The sequence below is a fragment of the Plecotus auritus genome (assembly GCF_963455305.1).
Source record: "Plecotus auritus genome assembly, chromosome: 2".
NCBI lineage: Eukaryota > Metazoa > Chordata > Mammalia > Chiroptera > Vespertilionidae > Plecotus > Plecotus auritus.
Genome location: NC_137771.1, coordinates 33989628 through 34013335, shown reverse-complemented (window position 1 = coordinate 34013335; position 23708 = coordinate 33989628). Strand labels below are relative to the sequence as shown.

Below are 23708 nucleotides of genomic sequence, written 5' to 3'. Positions count from 1 at the left end.
GCTGCTTTCAAGATTCTCTCTTTGTCTTTTGCCCTTGGCATTTTAATTATGATGTGTCTTGGTATGGTCCTCTTTGGATTCCTCTTGTATGGGGTTCTGTGCGCTTCCTGAACTTGTAAGTCTATTTCTTTCACCAGGTAGGGAAAGTTTTCTGTCATTATTTCTTCTAATAGGTTTTCAATATTTTGCTCTCTTTTCTTCTGGCACCCCAAAAATTCAGATGTTGGTATACTTGAAGTTGTCCCAGAGGCTCCTTACACTATCTTCATATTTTTGGATTCTTTTTTTCTTTTTGTTTTTCTGGTTGGGTGTTTTTTGTTTCCTCATATTTCAGATCTTTGGTTTGATTCTTGGGGTACATTGATCTACAGTTAAGTTTCTGTATATTCTTTATTTTAGACATTGTATGCTTAATTTCTGACTGGTCCTTTTCCATTTTTTTGGCATTCTCATTAAGACCCTTAAAGGTCTCACTAAGTTCCTCAGCGGTTTTTAGAAGATTCTTGAGTAACCTTATAAATGTGGTTCTGAACTCTGTGTCATCCAGTAGTTTGCTTTCCTCCATTTCTTTCATTCGTGACATGTTTGTCTCCGCATTTTGCTGCTTCCCTGTATTGATGGAGTGGCTTTGTGTGGTAGGTGACCTATAAGGGCCAGTAGCTCAGCCTCCCCAATCACCTGAGGTGGACGCTCTTGGTACACCCCTTTGTGGGCTGAGTGCAAAGTCTTGGTGTAGTTAAGCTTTGATTGCTGTTGGTACACTGGGAGGAATTGACCTCCAGGCCAATTGGCTGTGAGGACCCACTGTGTCTACAATGGAAGAACTGCTGCGCTGGAGACATGCTTATGGTGCAGGACTTGTTTCAGTGGGGCTTTGGTGCTCACTGAGTCTGCCTCTTGAATGTGTCACTTATGGATGTGAGGAGTTGAAATCTGGTGTCTCACACTGACCACTAGGTACACTGGCTTCTGGATCTCCAATGGGGTGCAGGTCAGCTACTGTCTGAGGCCACCCACCAGGAGCTACAGTGAGAACTACAGTTTTCTCCTCTTTGCTTGGGGTTTGGAGGTTTTGGAGCTGTCTGACCCAGGCTGCAAGTTAGCTAGGTTAAGGTGCAATAGGGCAGGCCATTCATATGCTAAAGCCGCTGCTTGGAGCTTGGGTGGGTTTGTAGGTTGTGCGGGGCGGGGTCTCAGGGTGTCACTAGGCTAGGGTGTGGCAAACAGCAATGGCTGCCAGTTAGCCGGCTCTGCGTCTTCGACCACGTCCCCGCGTCCCGCGTCCCAGCGCAGTAAACAATTATTCCTGCACGCAGCTCTGCAAGCAAGCCACCCTCACTTTCTGACCCGATGGCAGACAGTCCAGCTTCTCCCCGTAGGAGTTTGGGTCCCCCGCATCTCCCCAGAAACTGGATTTCAGAGTAATCGGGGGCTTGTCTCCCTTTGGGTTGAAAAAAGCAACGCCTGCCGCCAGCACGGATCGTGCGCCTTCGTACCTCAGCTTTTCAGCACTTGTGCACCTCTCAATGCTTTTTTCTCTTTCCTTCTTTTTTTTTAATTTAAATATATTTTATTGATTTTTCACAGAGAGGAAGGGAGAGGGATAGAGAGTGAGAAACTGCGATGAGAGGGAAACATCGACCAGCTGCCTTCTGCACACCCCCTACTGGGGATGTGCCCGCAACCAAGGTACATGCCCTTGACCGGAATCGAACCTGGGACCCTTGAGTCTGCAGTCCAACGCTCTATCCACTGAGCCAAACTAGTCAGGGCGTCTCTTTCCTTCTAGTTGTAGAACTTCCACTCAGCCAGCTTTCCCGTGGTTCTGGGTGATAGACATTTTGTCTTTTAGTTATAGTTTTGAAATTGTTGTGTGACGCAGCAGTTTAGGTGTTTACCTACGCTGCCATCTTGGATCCTCCGCTTTATGAGATTTTAACAAATACTGCCGCAAAGCCATGTATTTCAAGTGATTTTTTTTATTATGGTGACTGTAATTATTGTCAGATTCAGTATTTTAACAACAATCTTTAGTTTACCCTGTAAATATTAGCAGAAGAGATTTCAAAATTTTTAAATTTCTCCTTTGTATTAATCTTAGAATTATATTTTTAAAGATTATCCCCTTAGGCTTATCGACATATATAGCGGGATCATGGGTAGTCCCAGTAACTTTCAGAGGGCTTTATTAGAATTTAATTGTTTATAAAAATATTGGCTTTTCATTTAGCTGAAATTATATGAAACCTTGATTATAATTTAAAAAGCTAATTTAAAGTAGGTATCTTTATTAAAAAGGCAAAGCAAGTAAATTTAGTAAACTTATACGTCTGATTCACAAGGCGCAAACACTGCCTCACCTCCAGTCTATTTAAAATGCAGGTGGCTAGGTGCTTTTTGTCTTTAAATTTCTGTTGCTGAAAAATTTGGCTGTATTTAAGAAATATATGGTTACTTTATTTTGCCCTTCTTAGAGGCCAAAACCTTCATAACATTTTTTTTCCACTTTATTATTCCTTTTTATTTTTTTTTTGGTAACATTTAAAATATATGTATATAAGTAAAATACAGTTATTAATTTTTATTTGACAGTTTTCCATGTGATTTCAAGTATATTAAATTGGCTTAATTAAAAATATTTCCTGCCGAAACCGGTTTGGCTCAGTGGATAGAGCGTCAGCCTGCGGACTGAAGGGTCCCAGGTTCGATTCCGGTCAAGGGCATGTACCTTGGTTGCGGGCACATCCCCAGTGGGAGGTGTGCAGGAAGAAGCTGATCGATGTTTCTCTCTCATAAATGTTTCTAACTCTCTATCCCTCTCCCTTCTTCTCTGTAAAAATCAATAAAATATATTTAAAATAAATAAATAAATAAATATTTCCTTTAAGAAGAGAGAACAAATTCTTTGAATCACTCCGGGCCCTTGGAGTTTTCTAAAAATTGTCCCTTGGTTATAGCCTTGAAATTTAACCTGGAAAGACCATCAAATATATATATGTATATATATAATACTTTTTATAATTATCTTAAAGAATATCAATTAAAGTTAAACTGGTTTTTGTATTAAAATATGGGTTGGGATCACAGAATTAATCCTCCTTTTTAAATTAGACCAATAAGTAACATATTTTGAATTCCTAATTATTTCAGAGAAAACACAAAAATTATTTTCTCAAAAATAAATTTCTAGCCGAAACTGGTTTGGCTCAGTGGATAGAGCGTTGGTCTGTGGACTGAAGGGTCCCGGGTTCGATTCCGGTCAAGGGCATGTACCTTGGTTGCGGGCACATCCCCAGTGGGAGGTGTGCAGGAGGCAGCTGATCGATGTTTCTCTCTCATCGATGTTTCTAGCTCTCTATCCCTCTCCCTTCCTCTCTGTAAAATATCAATGAGATATATTTTAAAAAAATAAATTTCTATACTTTAGGCATTTAGTTACCACAACTACATAATTTCTCCCAATTTAATTTGAACCTTAAACTTTTAGAGCTGGCAAGTCAAATATTTAGCATTTCTTGATTAGTAACACCTTTATATTTTTAAGAATAAATTTCAAAAATACAAGATATAATCAATTAATAGATTCAATTCTGTCCTCTAGATTTCATACGAGGCATACTCAGATTAATATTTCAGTATTATGTCATTTCAAAATATTTAGATATAAATTTTTATCATTTGATTTAGTAAACTTTAAAGTTTTAAGTTTCCAGTGGCTCTGGAAAACCACATTTGAGGCTGGCAAAACAGGCTTGGCCTAGCCGCTTGACTTTAAAACAACCATAATTTTTTTCTGCTGGGGCAAGTCAAGAAGCAATCTTGTAGCTATTCAGATGCAAAATTGCTATCTTCTTCCTGTTGGTTACTTGCCGCCAGGTTGGAAATTTTAAAAGAGCCACATTTTTTCTTTAGAGCAGGGGTCCTCAAACTTTTTAAACAGCGGGCCAGTTCACTGTCCCTCAGACCGTTGGAGGGCCGGACTATAGTTTAAAAAAAAAACTATGAACAAATTCCTATGTGCATTGCGGGCCCGGGACGAGTCGGCTGCTAAGCAGGACAGGCAGCGGCACCCGGCGGGCTGGATAAATGTCCTGGGCCGGCCGCTTGTGGCCCACGGGCCGTACGTAGTTTGAGGATGCCTGCTTTAGAGATTGCCTTGGGAAGCCAGCCTTCTTAATTAACAAAGGGCATAGCCAGTCTTCACCTGGGCTACTTAGATTTTTATAGTTAATATATTATTTATTTATGTTTCAACAATTTTTATATTCTAGAGTCAATTATAATTATTTTAAGGCATTTTCTTTGGCAAATTTTTGTAACAGAGACAATTTACTGATTTTCTTGGTGGCCTTAAAGTTAACTTTGGAGTGCGGTTCTATATTATTTTGAAAACTACCTTTTATTATGGAAATACCAATCTTGTTGCTAGAACCTAGCCTATATTTTTTCCTGGGTCAAATCCGCCATCTTTCTGAGGAAAAAAAAAAAAAAGTCTTCGGTTTTATTCTGTAGCATTCGTAAAGAGATTAAGTTTAGCTCAAAACTGTCTAATATCTGAAATCAGACAGTGTGCACACATTTTTAAAAAATATATATTTTATTGATTTTTTACAGAGAGGAAGGGAGAGGGATAGAGAGCTAGAAACATCGATGAGAGAGAAACATCAATCAGCTGCCTCCTGCACACCTCCTACTGGGGATGTGCCTGCAACCAAGGTACATGCCCTTGACCAGAATCGAACCCGGGATCTTTCAGTCCGCAGGCCGACACTCTATCCACTGAGCCAAACTAGTTAGGGCATGCACACATTTTTTAAGCTAACTTCTCTCTTTATACATGCACAGAAATCCCAGACACATTTCTAAATTTTGTAAAACTTTTAAGTCACTAGCCAGAAAAAAGCATGGTGAAGATGAGACCTTTTAAAATAGCTTTCTTGGGGAGTGGGCGTCCACACATGATCGCCACGTGTCTCCCTTCCCTCACCTCCTCCTTGCTTTGGGGGAAAATTTAGTAATGGTCTGACGTCTACTGTCTTTTTATTTTTTATTTTATTTTTTTAGGGGAAAAAAGATTTTTTTTAAGATAAAGAATTAGCCGAAACCGGTTTGGCTCAGTGGATAGAGCGTTGGCCTGCGGACTGAAGGGTCCCGGGTTTGATTCCGGTCAAGGGCATGTACCTTGGTTGCGGGCACGTCCCCGGTGGGGGGTGTGCAGGAGGCAGCTGATCGATGTTTCTAGCTCTCTGTCCCTCTCCCTTCCTCTCTGTAGAATATCAATAATAATTTAAAAAAAGATAAAGAATTATTGGCAGTTGTTGAGAAATTCCTTTAATCCTTTCTACTTGGTTCAGCCCAGTACAAGTAGTTTGAGCCTCCAGCGAAATGAAATATGAAGTCGCTTTCACTTTCGGCCAAGCGCCTACATCCAGCCATAAAGGCTGGGCAGCTGTGAGCAAAACCATTCTTATCATCTGAGTCATCTTGCTTACAGTGATGCAGTGACGCTTGTCCCACTCTGCCTCAAACTCTAGCTCCTGCTCATAATTATGAGGTAAATCTTTATCAGGTGGGCTCTTGACTTCCGTCACAGGAGCGACAGGCAGAGGTGGAGGAGGCACAGAGAGGGGAAGTGGTATTTTTAGAGATTCGCACCCCTCCACTGTAGGCTGTAAAACCGTGGCTACACCCTGCTGAGACATTCTTAAACTCTCCTGTGCTGGATCAAGGCAATCACGAATTAATGTAGGAATAGGAATCTTCTCTGGACCTTCAGCTGTGTATCGGTCACACAACTGCTTTCTGACCTTTTCCCACGTTTGAAAGTAGATGGTTCCCTCTTCAGGAAACCAAGGGCAAGTTCCATTAACAAAACTTAAGAAATCAGGAATCTGACTATGATTAACAGAGCATCCTCGAGCTTTGAGCATAGTTTTAAGCATTTGAGAGTAGAGGTCTCTTTCCTGAGACCCTGAATTACCCATGTTTTACACCCAGCTAATACAACTTACAAAAATCCACTCCTTACCTTACTTCTTTAATCTGTTGCTCGGTGCAGTTCTCGGAGCGACCCCCTCGCCTGCCTTTTGAGAGTTCCCCTGTACTCAAGTCCCTGGATCAGGCGCCAAATGTGAATATTTCTCTTTTTTCCACGTCCAGCGCGCTAGAGAGCGTTCCAGTTCCTGAGGAGGGGCTGCTGGGGATTGAGAAAATGAAAGAAAGAGACAGACACAGAGATGGAAGGAAAAAGCTGGGGCCGGGTGGGACCACTGTCCTCTGATGGAGAGACAGGGACCCAGAGCCAATACAGCGTGTTTATTTTATGCAGCAAAACCCAGGAAGTTTTACTAAAAGTCAAGACAAAGGAGATTATGCGCATTCTTGGGTGGGCCTGAGTCGTATTTGTTCCTGGTGCTTGGCTGGATTTAAATAACAAAACCCACCCCCTGGCACCTGGGCTGAAGGTCATACTAACACACTCCTGCCTCTGGCAAAGCGTGTTTCCAGGATCTGGCTTTGCCAGTGCCACTGGATTCAGCTGACAATAATTAAAGAAATGCTCATGTGCCTTCCCAGGTGCTCTCTACAATCTACCTCTTAGTGTTATTATGAGGACCAAGTGAGTGAATAGATATAAAGTGCTTAGCACAATTCGTAACGCAGTAAGTTCCCAGTAAATGTTAGTAGTTATCATTTGGTCCTAAGTTACTTTTCTATCCCTGTCACTTCCCATCTTGCGCTTCAACCTCTGCAATATAAAATTTTTTTGCAGTACTTGGATTGAGCCACATTCTCTCACTTCTAGGCCTTTGCTCTAGGATTTCCTTTTCTCTCATTGGGCTGTATCCCTTAAAGACTTCATTTAAATGTCAGTTCCTCTGGGAAGCCTTTCTAGTCCTCCCTCTGACGCTGGGTAGTTGTCTCTCCTAAATCATTCTGTACTTATGACACTGTAGTGTAATTTCCTATTTTTCATTAGGCTGGAATCTCCTTGAGGGTAAGGACTGTATATTATTTATTATCAGAATCAAGGAAATGCTAGGTGTTCATTATGTTTTTATTTGAATGAATGCATTTCTGTGATGTTCTGTTGTGAAGAAATCTAAACTTGCTTCTGTTTGTTATCTCCTTCTGTATTTCTAGTTTGTGAAGCCTGGACTTGAGAATTCAAGAGACTACCCTGACTTGGCAAAAGAAGCAGGTAATATAGAACATTTAGCCCTTTGAGCATTATAGTTTATTGTGTGATCTGTCTTGATTGTGGAGTAGCCTTGCCACCATAAAAGGAAGCCTGGTCAAGGGAGAAAAGCCTATACAAGCAGTTGCCTAGTGGCTTTCTGGAGGAGGAAGGGAAAAAACCTCGGGCATTCTTAGCTGATAGCCAGAGCAGACAGTGGCAGTGATGTATGTGCTACCCAGCTGTTGGTTGGGACAGCAAAGGGCTCTGTGGGAGAGAAAGGTAGAGTCATTAAAAGGGATAACTTGATTCTAGGAGATATGACAAAATTAGCATCTTCCTTTTCTAGAAAAGGGATAATCGCATTCAAAATGTATTAAATACCTGTATGGTGGCTTTCCTCTCTTCGCTTGACTGAGCCACCATAGAGAATTATTTTTCTATCACTAGGCTATTGTGTGACTAAATGAGGTGATGCAATTTGTTATTGTTTATTCTAGTGAGTATTAAGCAAAGAACTTGGATGCATACTGGTGAGTGAGCTGGAACTCAGAGAGAGAAGGGTCCACAGTGTGTGAGTCTATGTTCTCTAAGCCAGCAGTCGCCAACCCATGGTCCATGAGGTCTGAAAGGTTGGCAACTGCTGGTTTAAGGAAACCTTTGGAGCAGCAGTTGCCAACCAGTGGTCCGTGGACCACTGGTGGTCTGTGAGGTCCGAAAGGTTGGCGACCGCTGCTCCAAGCAGTCTTCAGAGGCACGTGCTTGGGCTAGGCTGCTGCTAGCTGAACTATCGATCTGAATTCGTTGTTCTCTCTTTAAAAAAGGAGGACAAGCACAGTAGCTTCTTTTCACGGTAGAAAGAAATGTTTAGAGTCAGAGCCATGCAGTCTAAGTTAGGTGTCAGTTGTTGGAACTGCTGGAAAACACCAGCTTCCCAGCAAGGGGAAACTTCGGTAGCTCCTTGGCCCCATGAAGCTGTTAGGTAAATCCTCCTCCTGGGAAGTCTCCAGACCCATCCTGTTCCTGCTAGCTTGTTGTAAGGCAACCCAGAAAGAATGACTGCGGCCCTAACCGGTTTGGCTCAATGGATAGAGCATTGGCCTGGGGACTGAAGGGTCCCAGGTTCGATTCTGGTCAAGGGCATGTACCTGGGTTGTGGGCACATCCCCAGTAGGGGGTGTGCAAGAGGCAGCTGATCGATGTTTCTAACTCTCTCCCTTACTCTCTGTAAAAAAATCAGTAAAATATATTAAAAAAAAGAATTACTGCGGTTATTCATTAGATACGCCACTAGTGCCCGCAGTCCATATATTGGGATTTTGTTTCAGCTCTATCATTTAACTCAGTATTTAGATATTACTATACATGAAATCAGAGCATCTCTGCTCCCCCAAAGGAAGGTTCATGAGGATTAATTAATTGATTTTGATTCTCTGGGTGGACATTGTTCATTTAATATTTATCTTTTATGTTGCTAAACATTCTCTTTTTACTTTATTTTAATTTTTAAATTGATTTTAGAGAGAGGAAGGGAGAGAGAGAACCATTGATTGGTTACCTCCTGCCTGGGGATCGAACCCACAACCTGGGTATGTGCCCTGACCAGGGATTGACCCCACCACCTCTTGTTGTACAAGACAATGCTCCAACCAACCAAACTACACTGGCCAGGGCAATGTTATTAAATATTCTCTCTCTCTCTCTTTTTTTTGTTTGTTAATCCTCACCTGAGGATATTTTTCCCATTGCTTTTCAGAGAGAGTGGAAAGGGAGGAGGGAGGGGGAGAGAAACAAAGAGGAGAGAGAAATATCTATGTGAGAGAGATGTCAATTGGTTGCCTCCTGTACGTGCCCCTGACCAGGGCTGGGGATTGAACCTGAAACAAATTTATTGAACATCTTGCTAAATAAATATTTGGTCTCACCTGGCCATGTTGGCTCAGTGGCTGAGCGTTGACCAGGAGGTCACGGTTCGATTCCAATTACTGGTCAGGGCACATGCCTGGGTTGTGGGCTCGATCCCCAGGGGGTGTGTGTGCAGGAGGCAGCTGATCAATGATTCTCTTTCATCATTGATGTTTCTATCTCTCCTGCTCCCTTTCTTTCTGAAATCAAGTAAGTGCCTTTGACCGGGAATCAAACCCACGACCTTTTGGTACACAGGCCAATGCTCTATCCACTGAGCAATACCAGCTAGGGCTATTTTCTTGACATATGTCTCCAAATAGCTTCTGCCTTTCTCTGAAGTGGGAGATGCTTTAAATAGTTCTTTGTATATATTTTTGTTCCATTTCTTTTTTTAGTTAAAAATCTTGTGGTTACTTTAGTAATATGTGAATATAATATTTTGATTATAAAATGGTAATGTTGAGGTGAAGTCATGGAGTTTGAAACTAACTGTAGGGATTAACTGACTCTGCTTACTGCTTAAAATTCTCTTCTTTTGTAAGCATAATCAGGAAAAGAAAACTTCGTTTAATAAAGGAACTTTGCCCTGGCCAGTTTGGCTCAGTTCACTGGGGCATTTTCCCATGCACTGTAAGGTTGTGGGTTCGATTCCTGGTCAGGGCACATACCTAGATTGAGGGTTTGATCCCAGGAGGCAACCCATTGATGGATTTATCTCACTTCAATATTTCTCTTTCTCTCTCCTTTCCTCCCTCTCTAAAACCAATAAGAAAAATAAAAAGGAACCTTTATGTAGAATAAACTTAAAAAACACACACGTTTTTATTGATTTTAGAGAGCGAGGAATGGAGAGAGAGAAGGAGAGAGAAACATCATTAGGTTGCCTCTTACACTGTATGCACCCTGACTGGGGATCAAACCCACAACCTGGGTATGTGCCCTGACCGGGGATTAAACCAGTGACCTTTCTTTTTTTTTTTTTTAAATATATTTTATTGATTTTTTACAGAGAGGAAGGGAGAGGGATAGAGAGTTAGAAACATCGATGAGAGAGAAACATCGATCAGCTGCCTTCTGCACACCCCCTACTGGGGATGTGCCCGCAACCAAGGTACATGCCCTTGACCGGAATCGAACCTGGGACCTTTCAGTCCGCAGGCCGACGCTCTATCCACTGAGCCAAACCGGTCAGGGCGAACCAGTGACCTTTTGATGCATGGGATGACACTCAACCAACTGAGCCACACCTGCCAGGGCTAGAATAAACTTTAAAACCTAGCTTTGTTCATAGCTCTAGCCAGTTTGGCTCAGCGGATAGAGCGTGGATTCTGGTCAAGGGCACGTACTTGGGTTACAGGTTTGATCCCCAGCCGCAGTTGGGGAACGTGGGGGAGGTAACTAATTGATGTTTCTTTCACATTGATGTTTCTCTCTGTCTCTCCTCTTCCCTTCCACTCTAAAAAAAAAATACCCCTTGGTTCTAAGTTTGTAGGGAAATGAGAAGTGTAAAGGATGTCTCTACTCACATATCTGACATAGTCTTAGGTGAGATATATGTATCTTCAGACCACATCAATCACATTTAGTTTACCTTGGGGTAAAAACCCCTAACATTCTTTTAAAAAAATATATATTCTTACTGATTTCAGAGAGAAAGGGAGAGTAAGAGAGAGATAGAAACATCAATGATGAGAATCACTGATCGGCTGCCTCCTGCATGCTCCCTACTGGGATTATATGCTACATAGTTTTATATTCTGAATCTTTAAACTTATTTTATCATGAGCATTTCTCTTGTTACTTAAAATTGTTTGAAAAAATTAATTTTTTCATATATCATTATATATTTATGCTATGATTTTTGTTGGACTTTTAGGTTTGCAACTTTTTGATATTTTAGAATTATAGTGAACATCTTGCTAAATAAATATTTGGTCTCCCCTGGCCATGTTGGCTCAGTGGTTGAGTGTTGACCAGGAGGTCACGGTTCGATTTCAACTACTGGTCAGGGCACATGCCTGGGTTGTGGGCTCGATCCCCAGGGGGTGTGTGTGCAGGAGGCAGCTGATCAATGATTCTCTTTCATCATTGATGTTTCTATCTCTCCTGCTCCCTTTCTTTCTGAAATCAATAAATTTATTTAAAAAAATTTGATCTCATCTCCAGGGACTTTTGAGGACAGAGCTTGGAAGTAGACTAATTGGAACAGTGATTATGAACATTTTAAGACTCTTGCCAAATTATTTTTCAGACTGTTTACATTATTAGTCTCACTAGCAGTATATGGGAATGCCTTTCCTAATATAATCTCACCAGCATTATTATAACTAAAAAATTATTTTTTTTGCTCATATGTTAAGCAGGAAAATATAACTCGTCTGACTAAGCCAATCCCATAATCAATTATGTGTCTCTTAGTTTTTTTAAAAATTTCTTTATTGATTACGGTGTTACATATGTGTCCTTATTCCCCCATTACCCTCTTCCCCCCCCTCATGCCCTCATATGTGTCTCTTAGTTTAAAAAAATTCAAAGTAATACATTCATATGGTTAAACATACACACACACACACATATACAATGGCTTATGATTCCCAGGCCTGCTCCTCAGGAGACAATTTCTTTTAACTGTTTTGGCTCTAGTTGTCCTGGTGGTTATCTCTATAGCTCTAAATGTCTATTCTACCACACTTATTTCAGTTTTTCGCTTATCAATATGTTTGCTTCTCACTGTGATAGATGAGGATTTAACTCACACCTCTTCAACCCCCACTCTCCTCCCCAGTTTACTTTTTTTTTATTGTTTAAAGTATTACAAATAGTAGTACATATATCTCCTTTTTTTTTCCCTGTTGACTTTCCCCCAGCCTCTCCTACCCCCTGTCACATGCCCTCATCCCACCCCCACAGTGTCTTGTGTTCATTAGTTGTGCTTATATGCATGCATACAAGTCTTTCAGTTGATCTCTTTCCCCCCCTCCCCAACACTCCCCAGCCTTCCCGCTCTCCCCAGTTTACGTTTATGTATTTTTTCAGTTCCTCCATTGACCATTGCTGTAACTTTAAATAACATCCTTAATGCTCCATTCCATAGACAAGATCATCTCTTGGTCCTGATGTTGTAAGATGATTACCTGAGTGTTTCCATCCATCTTTATCCCCAATATTGACATTCTATCCAATTTTGCCCACTAGATGTGCAGTGGAGCCACAGATATGAATAAGACAAGTACCTTGCCATTAAGGAGATTTAAGATGCTTGGGATTTAATATATTTATAGTTAGGTATATAGTTAGGACAGAAAATGTTAAATATCAAATAGTAGGTGTGAGCCCAGTCAATGTGGCTCACTGGTTAAGTGCCGACCTATGAACCAGAAGGTCACAGTTCAATTCCTGGTCTGATTCCCGGTTTAGTCCAGTGGGGGTTGTGCAGAAGGCAGATGATCAATGACTCTCTCTCCCTCTCATTTCCTCTCTGAAATCAATACAAATATTTTTTAAAAAGAAGGTGTGAAAAAATGATGCAGTAGCTTAGAGGAAGAAATGATTACTTCTGAAAGAAGAGATCTAAAATGATTTGGTGAAGGATTTGTCATTTGAATTTAAAATAGGCTATGTGGAGATAAATTTACTACTCTGGGGAAAACCTAAACTTGATTTTTACTCACCTAAAGCAAATACTTAAAGCACTATTTGATGAAACCCTTCTGTTTTTATAGGTCAGAAGGCTTTAGCTGATGCACAGATTCCTTACTCAGCAGTGGAACAGGCATGTATTGGCTACGTTTATGGTACGTGGTAAACTATATATTGTAGAAATTATTCACCTAAATCTAGCAGCAACCACATAAATAATGCAAGGACATTTATGAATTTTAACTTTCAAAACTCAGAATTCAGAGTTTTACCTATCATTCCTAGATTTCTCTTATGTGTCAGCTTAATTTAACATGTATTTTTTGCCATTATATTGTCAAAATAGATAAGTGAAAATAAATTTATTTTTAAAAATGAAAAAAATTATCTATAGTTCTACCATATAAAGATACTGTTCAGCAGATAAATTTTTGTTCCTTATTGTCTTGAAATTTGCATTTATTGTTTTATTATTTGATAAATTTTCATTAAACCTTTTCTGATTAAAAAATGATATATACTGCCCTAGCTGGTTTGGCTCAGTGTATAGAGCATTGGCCTGCAGGCTGAAGGGTCCCAGGTTCGATTCCGGTCAAGGGCATATGCCTGGGTTGTGGGTTCGATTCCCAGTAGGAGGCATGCAGGAGACAGCCGATCAGTGATTCTCTCTCATCATTGATGTTTCAATCTCTTTCTCCCTTTCCCTTCCTCTCTCTGAAATCAATAAAAATATATTTTAAAAAATAAAAAAAAAATAAAAAATGACATATACTAATTGTAGAGGGAAAAAAAAAGTGAAACAAAAGCACAAGAAAAAAGTCAACTGTCGAAGTGAGGTCAGAAACATGGCAGCCTGAGAGGTCCCTGTAGTCTCTTCTCTTGAACAGCTATAATTCATCACACAAACACATCTGAGAAATCCGTGCCTTGAAACATCAGAATGTGGGCCACTCAGAGTGAGCAGGGAAGGAGAGAAGGGGGAAGAGCAGAGTTGGGGGCCAGAGATACAGTCTGGAGTTCACTGTGGGTCTTGGGAAAGAAGAATCAGGTTGCAGTGTGCACTCTCTGCAGCCCTGAAGAGCAGAGAGGAGAATCAACATTCCTGCCTGAATGGTCAGCATGTGCTGTGGCTGAACCTAGTGATTGGAGCAGGGACAGAACACAGAGGTGTGGCAGCTGTGATTTAGCAGAAGTCATCATCAGGCAGAAAACAAAGCCACTGAGCCTGGCTGCCTCCCCTTACGCTCCCGGAGCTAGGAGTGGGCCACAGAAGAAGCTGTGGAAGTGAGTGTTGAACTGGAGAGGCAGACACGTTCCTCCCTGAGCAGCTGGTTCCAGTGATGGAGGGGTGGGGGCGGGGGGATGGGGGGATGGTGGTGATGGAGATACAGAGGTATGGCAGCTGAGATCTGGCAGTCGCCATTGCTGGCGGGGAGAACAAAGCCACAGACGCACAAGCTGGCCTTTGCCACTCCACCCCTTTATCCCTGTTGCAGTTGAGCTCAGCCAGGGTACCTGGGAGAGCTGGGCAGTACTGGCAGCATCTGGTTTCAGGGGTGAGTGCTGGGATTTCATGGACTCGGAACCCCATTGTGCATCACAATTCCCCACAGGAGTGGTGTTCTGAGACTGAGGTAACCTGGTTATAGAGAAGATGCCCACCTCTCCAGGGAATGAATATAGGGCATTTTCCACCAGGCCCACAGAGATCTGAGAAGCCAGAGAAGCCAGAGCAGTGCAAGAGAAAATAAAAACCTGTGCTCCAGCGCCACCTACTGGAAAACAAAAGAAAGGCATCTTAGCCTGCCTGGTAGGAAATTACTACTTTTAAAAAAAAGCAGATTTCATTACCATAAATGCCTAGGCAGAGGCATAATCCATCAAATACCATGGATAACCAAGGTAACAAGGCAGCTCAGAAAGCAAATAAAAAATCTCCAGAAAATAAACTTAAAGACATGGAAAACTCAGATAGACAGTTTAATGAACTCAGAAATAAAATCAATGAATAAATGGAGTACTTTACCAAAGAGATTAAAACTTTTGAAAATAACCAAATAGAAATTTTGGAGCTGAAGAACTCAACCAAAGAGATGAAAAATGAACTAGTGAGCTTAGGAAAGAGAGTTGACCAGGTGAATGAAATAATTAATGGTATTGAAGATAGAAATCTAGAAATGATGCAGATGAAAGAAGATAGAAACTTGAGAGTAAAAATAAATGAAAGAACTCTCCAAGAACTATCTGACTTCATCAGGAAGAGCAATAATGTGTAGCCCAGTTGGTGTGGCTCTGTGGTCAGACATTGATCCATGCACCAAGAGGTTGCTGGTTCGATTCCTGGTTAGGGCACATGCCTGGGTTGCCTCTCGATCCCCAGTAGGGGGCATGCAGGGGGCAACTAATGGAAATTTCTCTCTCATCAATGTTTCTCTTTCTCCCTATGCCCTTTCTCTCTCTCTAAAATATCAATAAAAACATTTTTTTAAAAAAAAGAATAATTTGTATACTAGAAGAAGAGAGGGAAAAGGGAACAAAGAATCTATTCAGATAGTTGAGAATTTCTCAAACTTACGGAAGAGTTGGATCCTCAAATCCAAAAACCAAAGAGAACACCTAATTATCTCAATCTAAAAAAGGCCTTCTCCAAGGCACATTATATTAAAACTAGAGGCCCAGTGCATGAATTCATGCATGGGTGGGGTGGGGTCCGGCCGGCCCGGCCCTGATTGGGGTGGATCAGGGCCAGGCCTGTTGGAAGGAGGAGACAGCGGGAGGTTGGCCGACTGGCCTGCCCCCATCAAGGCCCAATCAGGGCTGGGCTGGCTGGGGGGGAGGGGCCGCAGGTGGTTGGCTGGTGGGCCCCACCCCCGATTGGGGTGGGGGGGCCGTGGGAAGGGGCTGTGGGTGGTGGGCTGGCCAGCCCTGCCCCCAAATGTGGTGGGGGGGCCGATCGGGGTCAGCGGCTGGGGGAGGGGCCGCGGGAGGTTGACCAGCTGGCCCCACCCCCTGATCGGCCAGTCGTTGGCTGCAGTGGGTGACATAGCAACTGGTCATTCCGATCATTATGGTGTTCCGGTCATTGGCTTTTTATATATATAGATTGTCAAAACTTAATGATAAAGAAAGAATTATCAAGGCTACCAGGGAAAAGCAGACAGTAATCATGAAAAGAAATCTTATTAGAATACCATCAGATTTTTCAGCAGAAATCCTATAAGCTAGAAGAGAATGGAACCAAATGTTCAAACTATTGGAAGAGAGAAATGATCAGCAAAGTTATCCTTTGGATATGAAGGAGAAATAAAGACTGTCCCAGACATACAGAAGCTGAGGGAATTTACAATAAGATCTGAATTACAGGAAATACTGAAAGAGGTTATCTATGTGAAACAGACAAAAGGATACAAAACTATGAGTAAGATAACAGATAAGAGCAGGAAATTGCAACCCTTATGCAAAATAGGATGTTAAACATTTAAATATAACATAAAGGTTCAAGGAGGTAAAATCATTTTAAAAAGAGAAGAAGCCCTAGCTGGTTTGGCTCAGTGGATAGAGCGTTGGCCTGCGAACTGAAGGGACCCAGGTTTGATTCCGGCCAAGGGCACATGCCCAGGTTGCAGGCTTGATCCCCAGTAGGGGGCATGTAGGAGGCATCCGATCAATGATTCTCTCTCAATCATTGATGTTACTATCTCTCTCTCCCTCTCCCTTCCTCTCTGAAATCAATAAAAATATGTTAAAAAACAAAAAAGGAGAAGACAGTAGCTATTGCAATTTGGAAATGAACTCACAGCATAAAAAGGGATAATTTGTGACAAGAACATAATTTGCAAAGGGGAATGAAAATAAGATGTATTCAGAAGAAAAAGGACTACTGTACATATGAAACTTTATTTTGTATAATCCTAATGGTAACTACACCAAAAAGCTAGAACTGAGACACATAATATAAAAAAGGGGAAACAAAGGAAAAAAGTAATAGAATATCACCAATCTAAAATAGCCAGAAACATAAGGGAAAAGGAACAATTCAGACAGCGAGCTATCAGAAAACAAAAGATAAAATGCCTATAGGAAATTCTCACACATCAATATTCAACCTAAATGTAAATGGACTGAACTCACCAATGAAAAGGCACAGAGTAGCGGATAGATTCAAAAAACAAAACCCAACCATATGCTGCAAGGACAAATATAGAATCAGAGTGAAAGGGTGGAAAATGATACTCCAAACAAATGGCATCAAGAGAAAAGCAGGTGTAGCCATACTTATATCTGACAAAATAGAATTCAAGATAAAAAGGTAACAAGAGACAAAGATGGACATTTTATAATAATAAGGGGGACAATACATCAATAAGACATAACACTTCTCAATATATATGCACCCAAACAGAGAGCACCAAAATATATAAAGCAACTACTAACAGAACTAAAGGTAAGAAATGACAAAAACAATTATAGTAGGGGACCTAAATATATCCTATTGGCAACTGTGGATATATCATCCAAACAGAAAAATCAATAAGGAAATAATTGGCCTTAAATGACACTTTAGACCAAATGAACACAATCATCATTTACAAAGCCTTTCCCCCTAGAACACCAGATTATACATTATTCTCCAGTGCACATAGAACATTCTCAAGGATAAACCATATGTTGGAACAGAAAACTAGCCTCAACAAATTTAAGAAGATTGAAATCATACCATATATACTCTCTGGCCACAAAGCTTTGAAATGGGAACTTAAGTGCAAAAAAGAAAGTAGGAAAAATCACAAATATGTGGACTTTAAACAACATGTTGCTGAAAGGACGACTGGGCAAAAGAAGAAATAAAAGGAGAGATTAAAAGATACATAGAGACAAACAAAAATGACAATATGACATATCAAAACTTGGGATACAGCAAAAGTGGTAATAAGAGGGAAGTTTATATCATTCCAGGTCTATCTCAAGAAACATGAAAAATCTCAAATAATCAACCTAACATTATATCTTAAGAACTAGAAAAAGAAGAACAAATGAATCCCAAGTCAGCAGAAGGGAGGAAATAATAAAAACTAGAGCAGGATTAAATGAAATAGAGACTGAAAAGACAATAGAAAGAAATTGATGCAAGAAAGATCTGGTTCTTTGAAAAGATTAACAGAATTGACAAACTGGCTAGATTCGCTAAGGAAAAAAGAAAAAAGACTCAAACAGAAATGAAAGAGGAAAAGTTATGATGGACACCACAGAAATACAAAGGATCATACAAGAATACTATGTAAGCTCTAACTGGTTTGGCTCAGTGGATAGAGCGTTGGCCTGTGGACTGAAATGTCCCAGGTTCGATTCCAGTCAAGGGCATGTACCTTGGTTGTGGGCACATCCCCAGTAGGGGGTGTGCAGGAGGCAGCTAATCAATGTTTCTCTCTCATTGATGTTTCTAACTCTCTATCCCTCTCCCTTCCTCTCTGTAAAAAAAAAAAAAAAAAAATATGTTTAAAAAAAAAGAATACTATGTAAGACTATATGCCTAAGTTCAATAACCTAGAAGAAATAAACAAGTTCTTAGAAATATATAACCTTTCTAGATTGAATCACAAAGAACAGGAAAATCTAAATAGACCAATCAACAGTAAGAAAATGGAAACAATCATTAAAAAAAAACTCCCCAAAAGTAAATTCTACCAAACATTCAAAGAAGACATGTATCCTTCTCAAGCTCTTGCAAAAAATTGAAAAAGAGGCAATACTTCCTAACTAATTTTATGAAACCTACATTACCTTGATACCAAAACCTGGCAAAGATAACACAAATAAAGAAAACTACAGACTAATATCTCTGATGAATACAGATGCAAAAATCCTAAACAAAATACTAGCAAATCAAATACAACAACACATTGAAAAGATAATATATCACAGTAAAGTGGGGTTCATTCCAGAGCCACAAGGATGGTTTAGCATACAGAAATTGATCAATGTGATATACCAGAGTAATGAAATAAAGAATAAAAATAATATGATCATATCAATAGTTGCAGAAAAAGCATTTGACAAGATCCAACATCCACTTTTGATTAAAACACTCAAATAAAATAGGTGTAGAAAGAAAGTACCTCAATATAATAGAGGCCATATATGACAAACCCTCAGCTAACATATTCAGTGGTGAAAAGCTGAAAGCTTTTTCTGTAAGATAAGAAACAAGACAAGGATGCCCACTCTTCTACTGTCACTCAACATAGGACTAGAAGTCTAGCCAGAGCAATCAGGCAAGAGAAATAAATGAAAGGTATTCAAATTGGGAATGAAGAGGTAAAATTGTCACGTTTTGCAGACGACATGATTCTTTATATAGAGAACCCTAAAGACTCCACTAAAAAAACTATTAGAAACAACAAATACAGTAAAATTGCAGGATACAAAATCAACACACAATACAATATACAGATGATGTATTATAGAATTGTATATTTGAAACCTATATAAATTTACTAACCTATGTCACCTCAATAAATTTAATAAAATAAAAAGTCACTTGTCATCCCATTATCTAGAAATTACTACCATTAATTTTTGATATGTGAATATGAATGCATTCTCTCTTAAAGAAAATAAGGTCCTAGTATACATACTTTTTGGTAACCTGCTTTTCTCATTTTACTATATTCAGTATTTTCCATGTCATTAAGTCTTTTTTTATACCATTATTAACATTTTGCAATTAAGGTTTTATTTCTGGAATAGATTAAATATTTACATGATAGCAAAATACAAATGGTGGAGGGTTATATAGTGGAAAGTCTCACTCTTATTTCTGTTTCCTTGTCTCATGGTTTCCTTTTATTAGACAACCATTTCACTAAATTCTAGTGTATCTTTCCAGGGGTAATATATGTATATACAAACAAGTGTGCATGAGTGTGTAAGTTCCCTTTCCCCCTTTCTTTTGTTACACACACAGTAGCATAATGCATACACCATTTTGATTTAATTTTTTAATATAATTTTTTAATTGATTTCAGAGAGGAAGGGAGAGGGAGAGAAGAAACATCAATGATAATAGAGAATCATTGATATTGGCTGCCTCCTGCATGCCTCACACTGGGGATCAAGCCTGCAGCCCGGGCATGTGCCCCTGACTGGAATCGAACTGTGATCTCCTGATTCATAGGTTGATGCTCAACCACTGAGCCACGCCAGCCCGGGCCATACACTATTTTGTAGCTTGCCTGTTTTTGTTTAGTAGTTCTTGGTAACTATTCCACGTTATATCATAAAGAGCTTCCTTGTCTTTTTTTATGATAGTGTAGTATTTCATAGAATAGATATATCATAATTTATTCAATCTACCCCCTTGTAATGGACATTTAGGATGTTCCAGTCTCTTCTTAGCATTTTCAATGATTGCGTGATATTTCAGTCTTGCGGATTTACTACAGTTTATTTAGTAGTAGTAATGATATCCTGTCTTGGACCATTTAAAATGATTTCTAGCCCTGACCGGTTTGGCTCAGTGGATGGAGCGTCGGCCTGTGGACTCAAGGGTCCCGGGTTCGATTCTAGTCAGGGGCATGTATCTTGGTTGCGGCCACATCCCCGGTGGGGAGTGTGCAGGAGGCAGCTGATGTGCAGGAGGCAGCTGATCGAATTTCCCCTCTCATTGATGTTTCTGTTTCTGACTCTCTGTCCCTCTCCCTTCCTCTCTGTAAAAAATCAATAAAATGTTTAAAAAATAAATAAGTAAAATGATTTCTACCCTGGCCTGGTAGCTCAGTTGGTTCGAGCATCCTCCCAATGTGCCAAGTTTGCGGGTTCGATCCTAGTCAGGGTGCATACAAGAAGCAACCAATGAATGCATAAATAAGTGGAACAACAAATCAAAGTTTCTTTCTCTCTCTCCCTCCCCCTCTAAAATAAAAAAATTATTTCTAAATTCTAGTTATTATAAAAGGCTATATCATAAGCAAGACTATAGATGAATAGTTGTGCATATATGTGATCTTTTCCTTGAGGTTTTAAGATATCAAGAAAATTCTTGAAGGAAAATTTACTAGGTCAAATAGATGCCGTGTATTTATTGAAAAGGAGGTCCTGAACCTTACTGTTTTCCTTGAAGACTCCTGGAGAGTCTGTACCTTCAGATGTTCCCATCATATTGGTGGCCATGTTACTTGGGAAAGGTAGTCAAATGTGTATTCAACTTGGGTCACTATTTTTCTGGATTTCCCAGGCACTCAGGATCTTTTATTTTTATTTTATTTTTCTATATTTTTTATTGATTTCAGAGAGGAAGGGAGAGGGAGAGAGAGAGAGAAACTTCAATGAGAGAATTATCGATCGGCTGCTTCCTGCATGCCCTACACTGGGCATCGAGCCCGCAACCTGGGCATGTGTTCTGACCAGAAATCGAACCATACCTCCTGGTTCATAGGTCGACACTCAATCCCTGAGCCACACCAGCCAGACCATACAGGATGTTTTAAACTTTTTGAAGTTGTGGAACCTTTCTATGAAGAGGAAATCATGGCTTTTTCTTCATTTGGTACAGTTTTAAAGATTTGTATCTAACAGTATAAATGAAATATTGGTTCCTTAATTATGTAGCCCTAGCCATATTGAATTGCTTGGCTATTACTTGGTCATTTCTCTACTTTCCTATCACTGTATTGTGTGAAGGAAGTGCACATACATTCTGTGTTGTTTTTTTTCTACATTCTATGTTTTGATAATTTTTATATTTGCAGAGTAGATGGTGCTTAATGTTAAAACTGTTTCCGAGTAACATGTTAATAGTGTATTTATTGTTCTGTCCATGTAATATACTAGGCAAAGGAATAATACTGGAAAATCATAATGTGGTATTATATTGTGTTGCAACTCCACAGTTCCCATGCTGCATATATTAAAATTTTAATTTCTTTTTCTATACAGGTGACTCTACCTCTGGGCAGAGGGCTATCTATCACAGTTTGGGGCTGACTGGAATTCCTATAATCAATGTTAACAATAACTGTTCTACTGGTTCTACAGCTTTGTTTATGGCTCGGCAGCTGATTCAGGGTGGTGAGTAGTGCTTATTAGTTTAGTGCACTGAAATAGATGTGGGTTTATTGATCCCCTTGCATCATGTCTTCATTCGATCATCTGAGGGATGGCTTTATAATACATTATAAAGGGATATGTGATTTATAGACTATAAAATTCACTCTGTTAAAGTATACAATTCTGTGTTTTTTAATATATTCACAGATTTATGCAACTATCCCCACTATCTAATTTTAGAACATTTTCATCACACCAAAAAGAAACCCTGTACCCATTAGCAGTCACTCCCCAGTTCCTTCTCCCCCCAGCTCCTTCCTACCACTAATCTACTTTCTGTCTCTGTGGATTTACCTAGTCTGAACATTATATAAATGGATTCATATGATATATGGCCTTTTGTGGCTTTCACTTAGCATTATGTTTTCATAGTTCATCCATTCTTTGGAATGTTACTTGTACTTCATTTCATTTTTTGTCCAAGTAAGAGTCCATTGTATGGATGTACCACAATTTGTTTATCCATTTATCAGCTGTTTTCACTTTTGGGCTATTATGAATAATGCTACTATAAACATTTGTGTACACGTTTTTTGTGTGACTTTCAGTTCTCTTGAGTATATATCATATTTTATATTTCCAAATATTCTAGGGTCTTTTATTAGATCCTTTATTCTGTTCCACTGACTGATTGTTGACTATTGCTCCATACTCAGTATTTTAGTTGTTGGAGCTTTATAGTGTCATACTGTTTGACAATGCTAGTATGCCCTGTCCCCCCTGCCTTGTTATTTTTCTTTCTTTTTTAAAGACAACTTTTGTCAATTCTGTCTTGTTTTGCTGTTCTGTTGAACTTGAACATCATTTTTTTTAAGTGCCCCACCCTCCAAAAATTATTCTGTTGATATTTTGATCAGGATTCCTTTTAAAATAAATGTATTTAATGTAATGGTTTAAAATTCAAAATTACTTATTCATATTTATTGTTCACTGAAACATATTTCACATTAATTAAGTCTTATTAACATTGAGGATCAAAGAAAGAATGAAACACTTTCTTGATTTTTTCCCTCTTACCTAGTAGCATTTAAGAATTTTCCCTAATTTTTCACTTATTAAAAAATTTATAGGATTATAGTATGTTTTTAAATTTTATATAAATTGACATATTTTTTTAAAATTGGAGTATTTAATGTATTTTGTTGAGTGTCTGGAAATTAAAAATTTCAAAATAATTATTTTCTTTCCAGGTGTGGCAGATTGTGTCTTGGCTCTTGGGTTTGAGAAGATGGAGAAGGGGTCTATTTCAGTAACAGTGCGTCTCATTTACTATTATTTTGGAGTTGTTAGGACACTATGAGAAAAGCTTTGCCCATCATACTACAATAAATAACGCCTGTAAATAAGCAACATCCTATATAACAAAAGCCTATATGCTAAGTGTCCAGTCATAAGGTTGTCCGTTCAACCAATCAAAGTGTAATATGCTAATGACATAATAAGGCTGCTCAACTGCTCGCTATGATGTGCACTGACTACCAGGAGGCAGACGCTCCAACCGGTACGTTAGCTTGCTGCTGGGGTCTGGCAGATCAGGACTGAGTGAGATGGGTCAGACATGCCTGGTGCCCTCCCAAGGTCCCTCCTTAGCTGACCAACCTCCCACATCCCTCCCCAGCCACAATTGTGTACTGGTGGGGTCTCCAGGCCTGGCCTGCATCCTCTCGCAATCCGGGCTGAGGGGACCCCCTCCACCCCGAGTGCATGAATTTTGTGCACCGGGCCTCTATTAAACATAATTTGGCACAGTTGTTAAATGACTGGATATAACCCAAAAGCTAAAAGGTAACATTGTATATGTACACACATATCCTGGTATTTTAGAACAGTAAAGTGTGATCGAGATAATTTAGTTCAACCTCTTTATTTTGTGAATGAT

At 39.7% G+C, this 23708-nt stretch overlaps 1 protein-coding gene across 1 annotated transcript in view; it reads left to right on the top strand.

The window, feature by feature from the left end:
- The window catches only part of SCP2 (sterol carrier protein 2), a 125910-nt gene that overhangs the window by 11272 nt on the left and 90930 nt on the right, over nt 1-23708 (top strand). Inside the window, exons 2-5 of the mRNA XM_080658018.1 lie at nt 7144-7201; nt 12808-12879; nt 21659-21790; nt 23020-23084. Of these exons, the coding sequence (XP_080514144.1) occupies nt 7144-7201; nt 12808-12879; nt 21659-21790; nt 23020-23084 (327 nt within the window). The remainder of the gene's footprint in view (nt 1-7143; nt 7202-12807; nt 12880-21658; nt 21791-23019; nt 23085-23708) is intronic.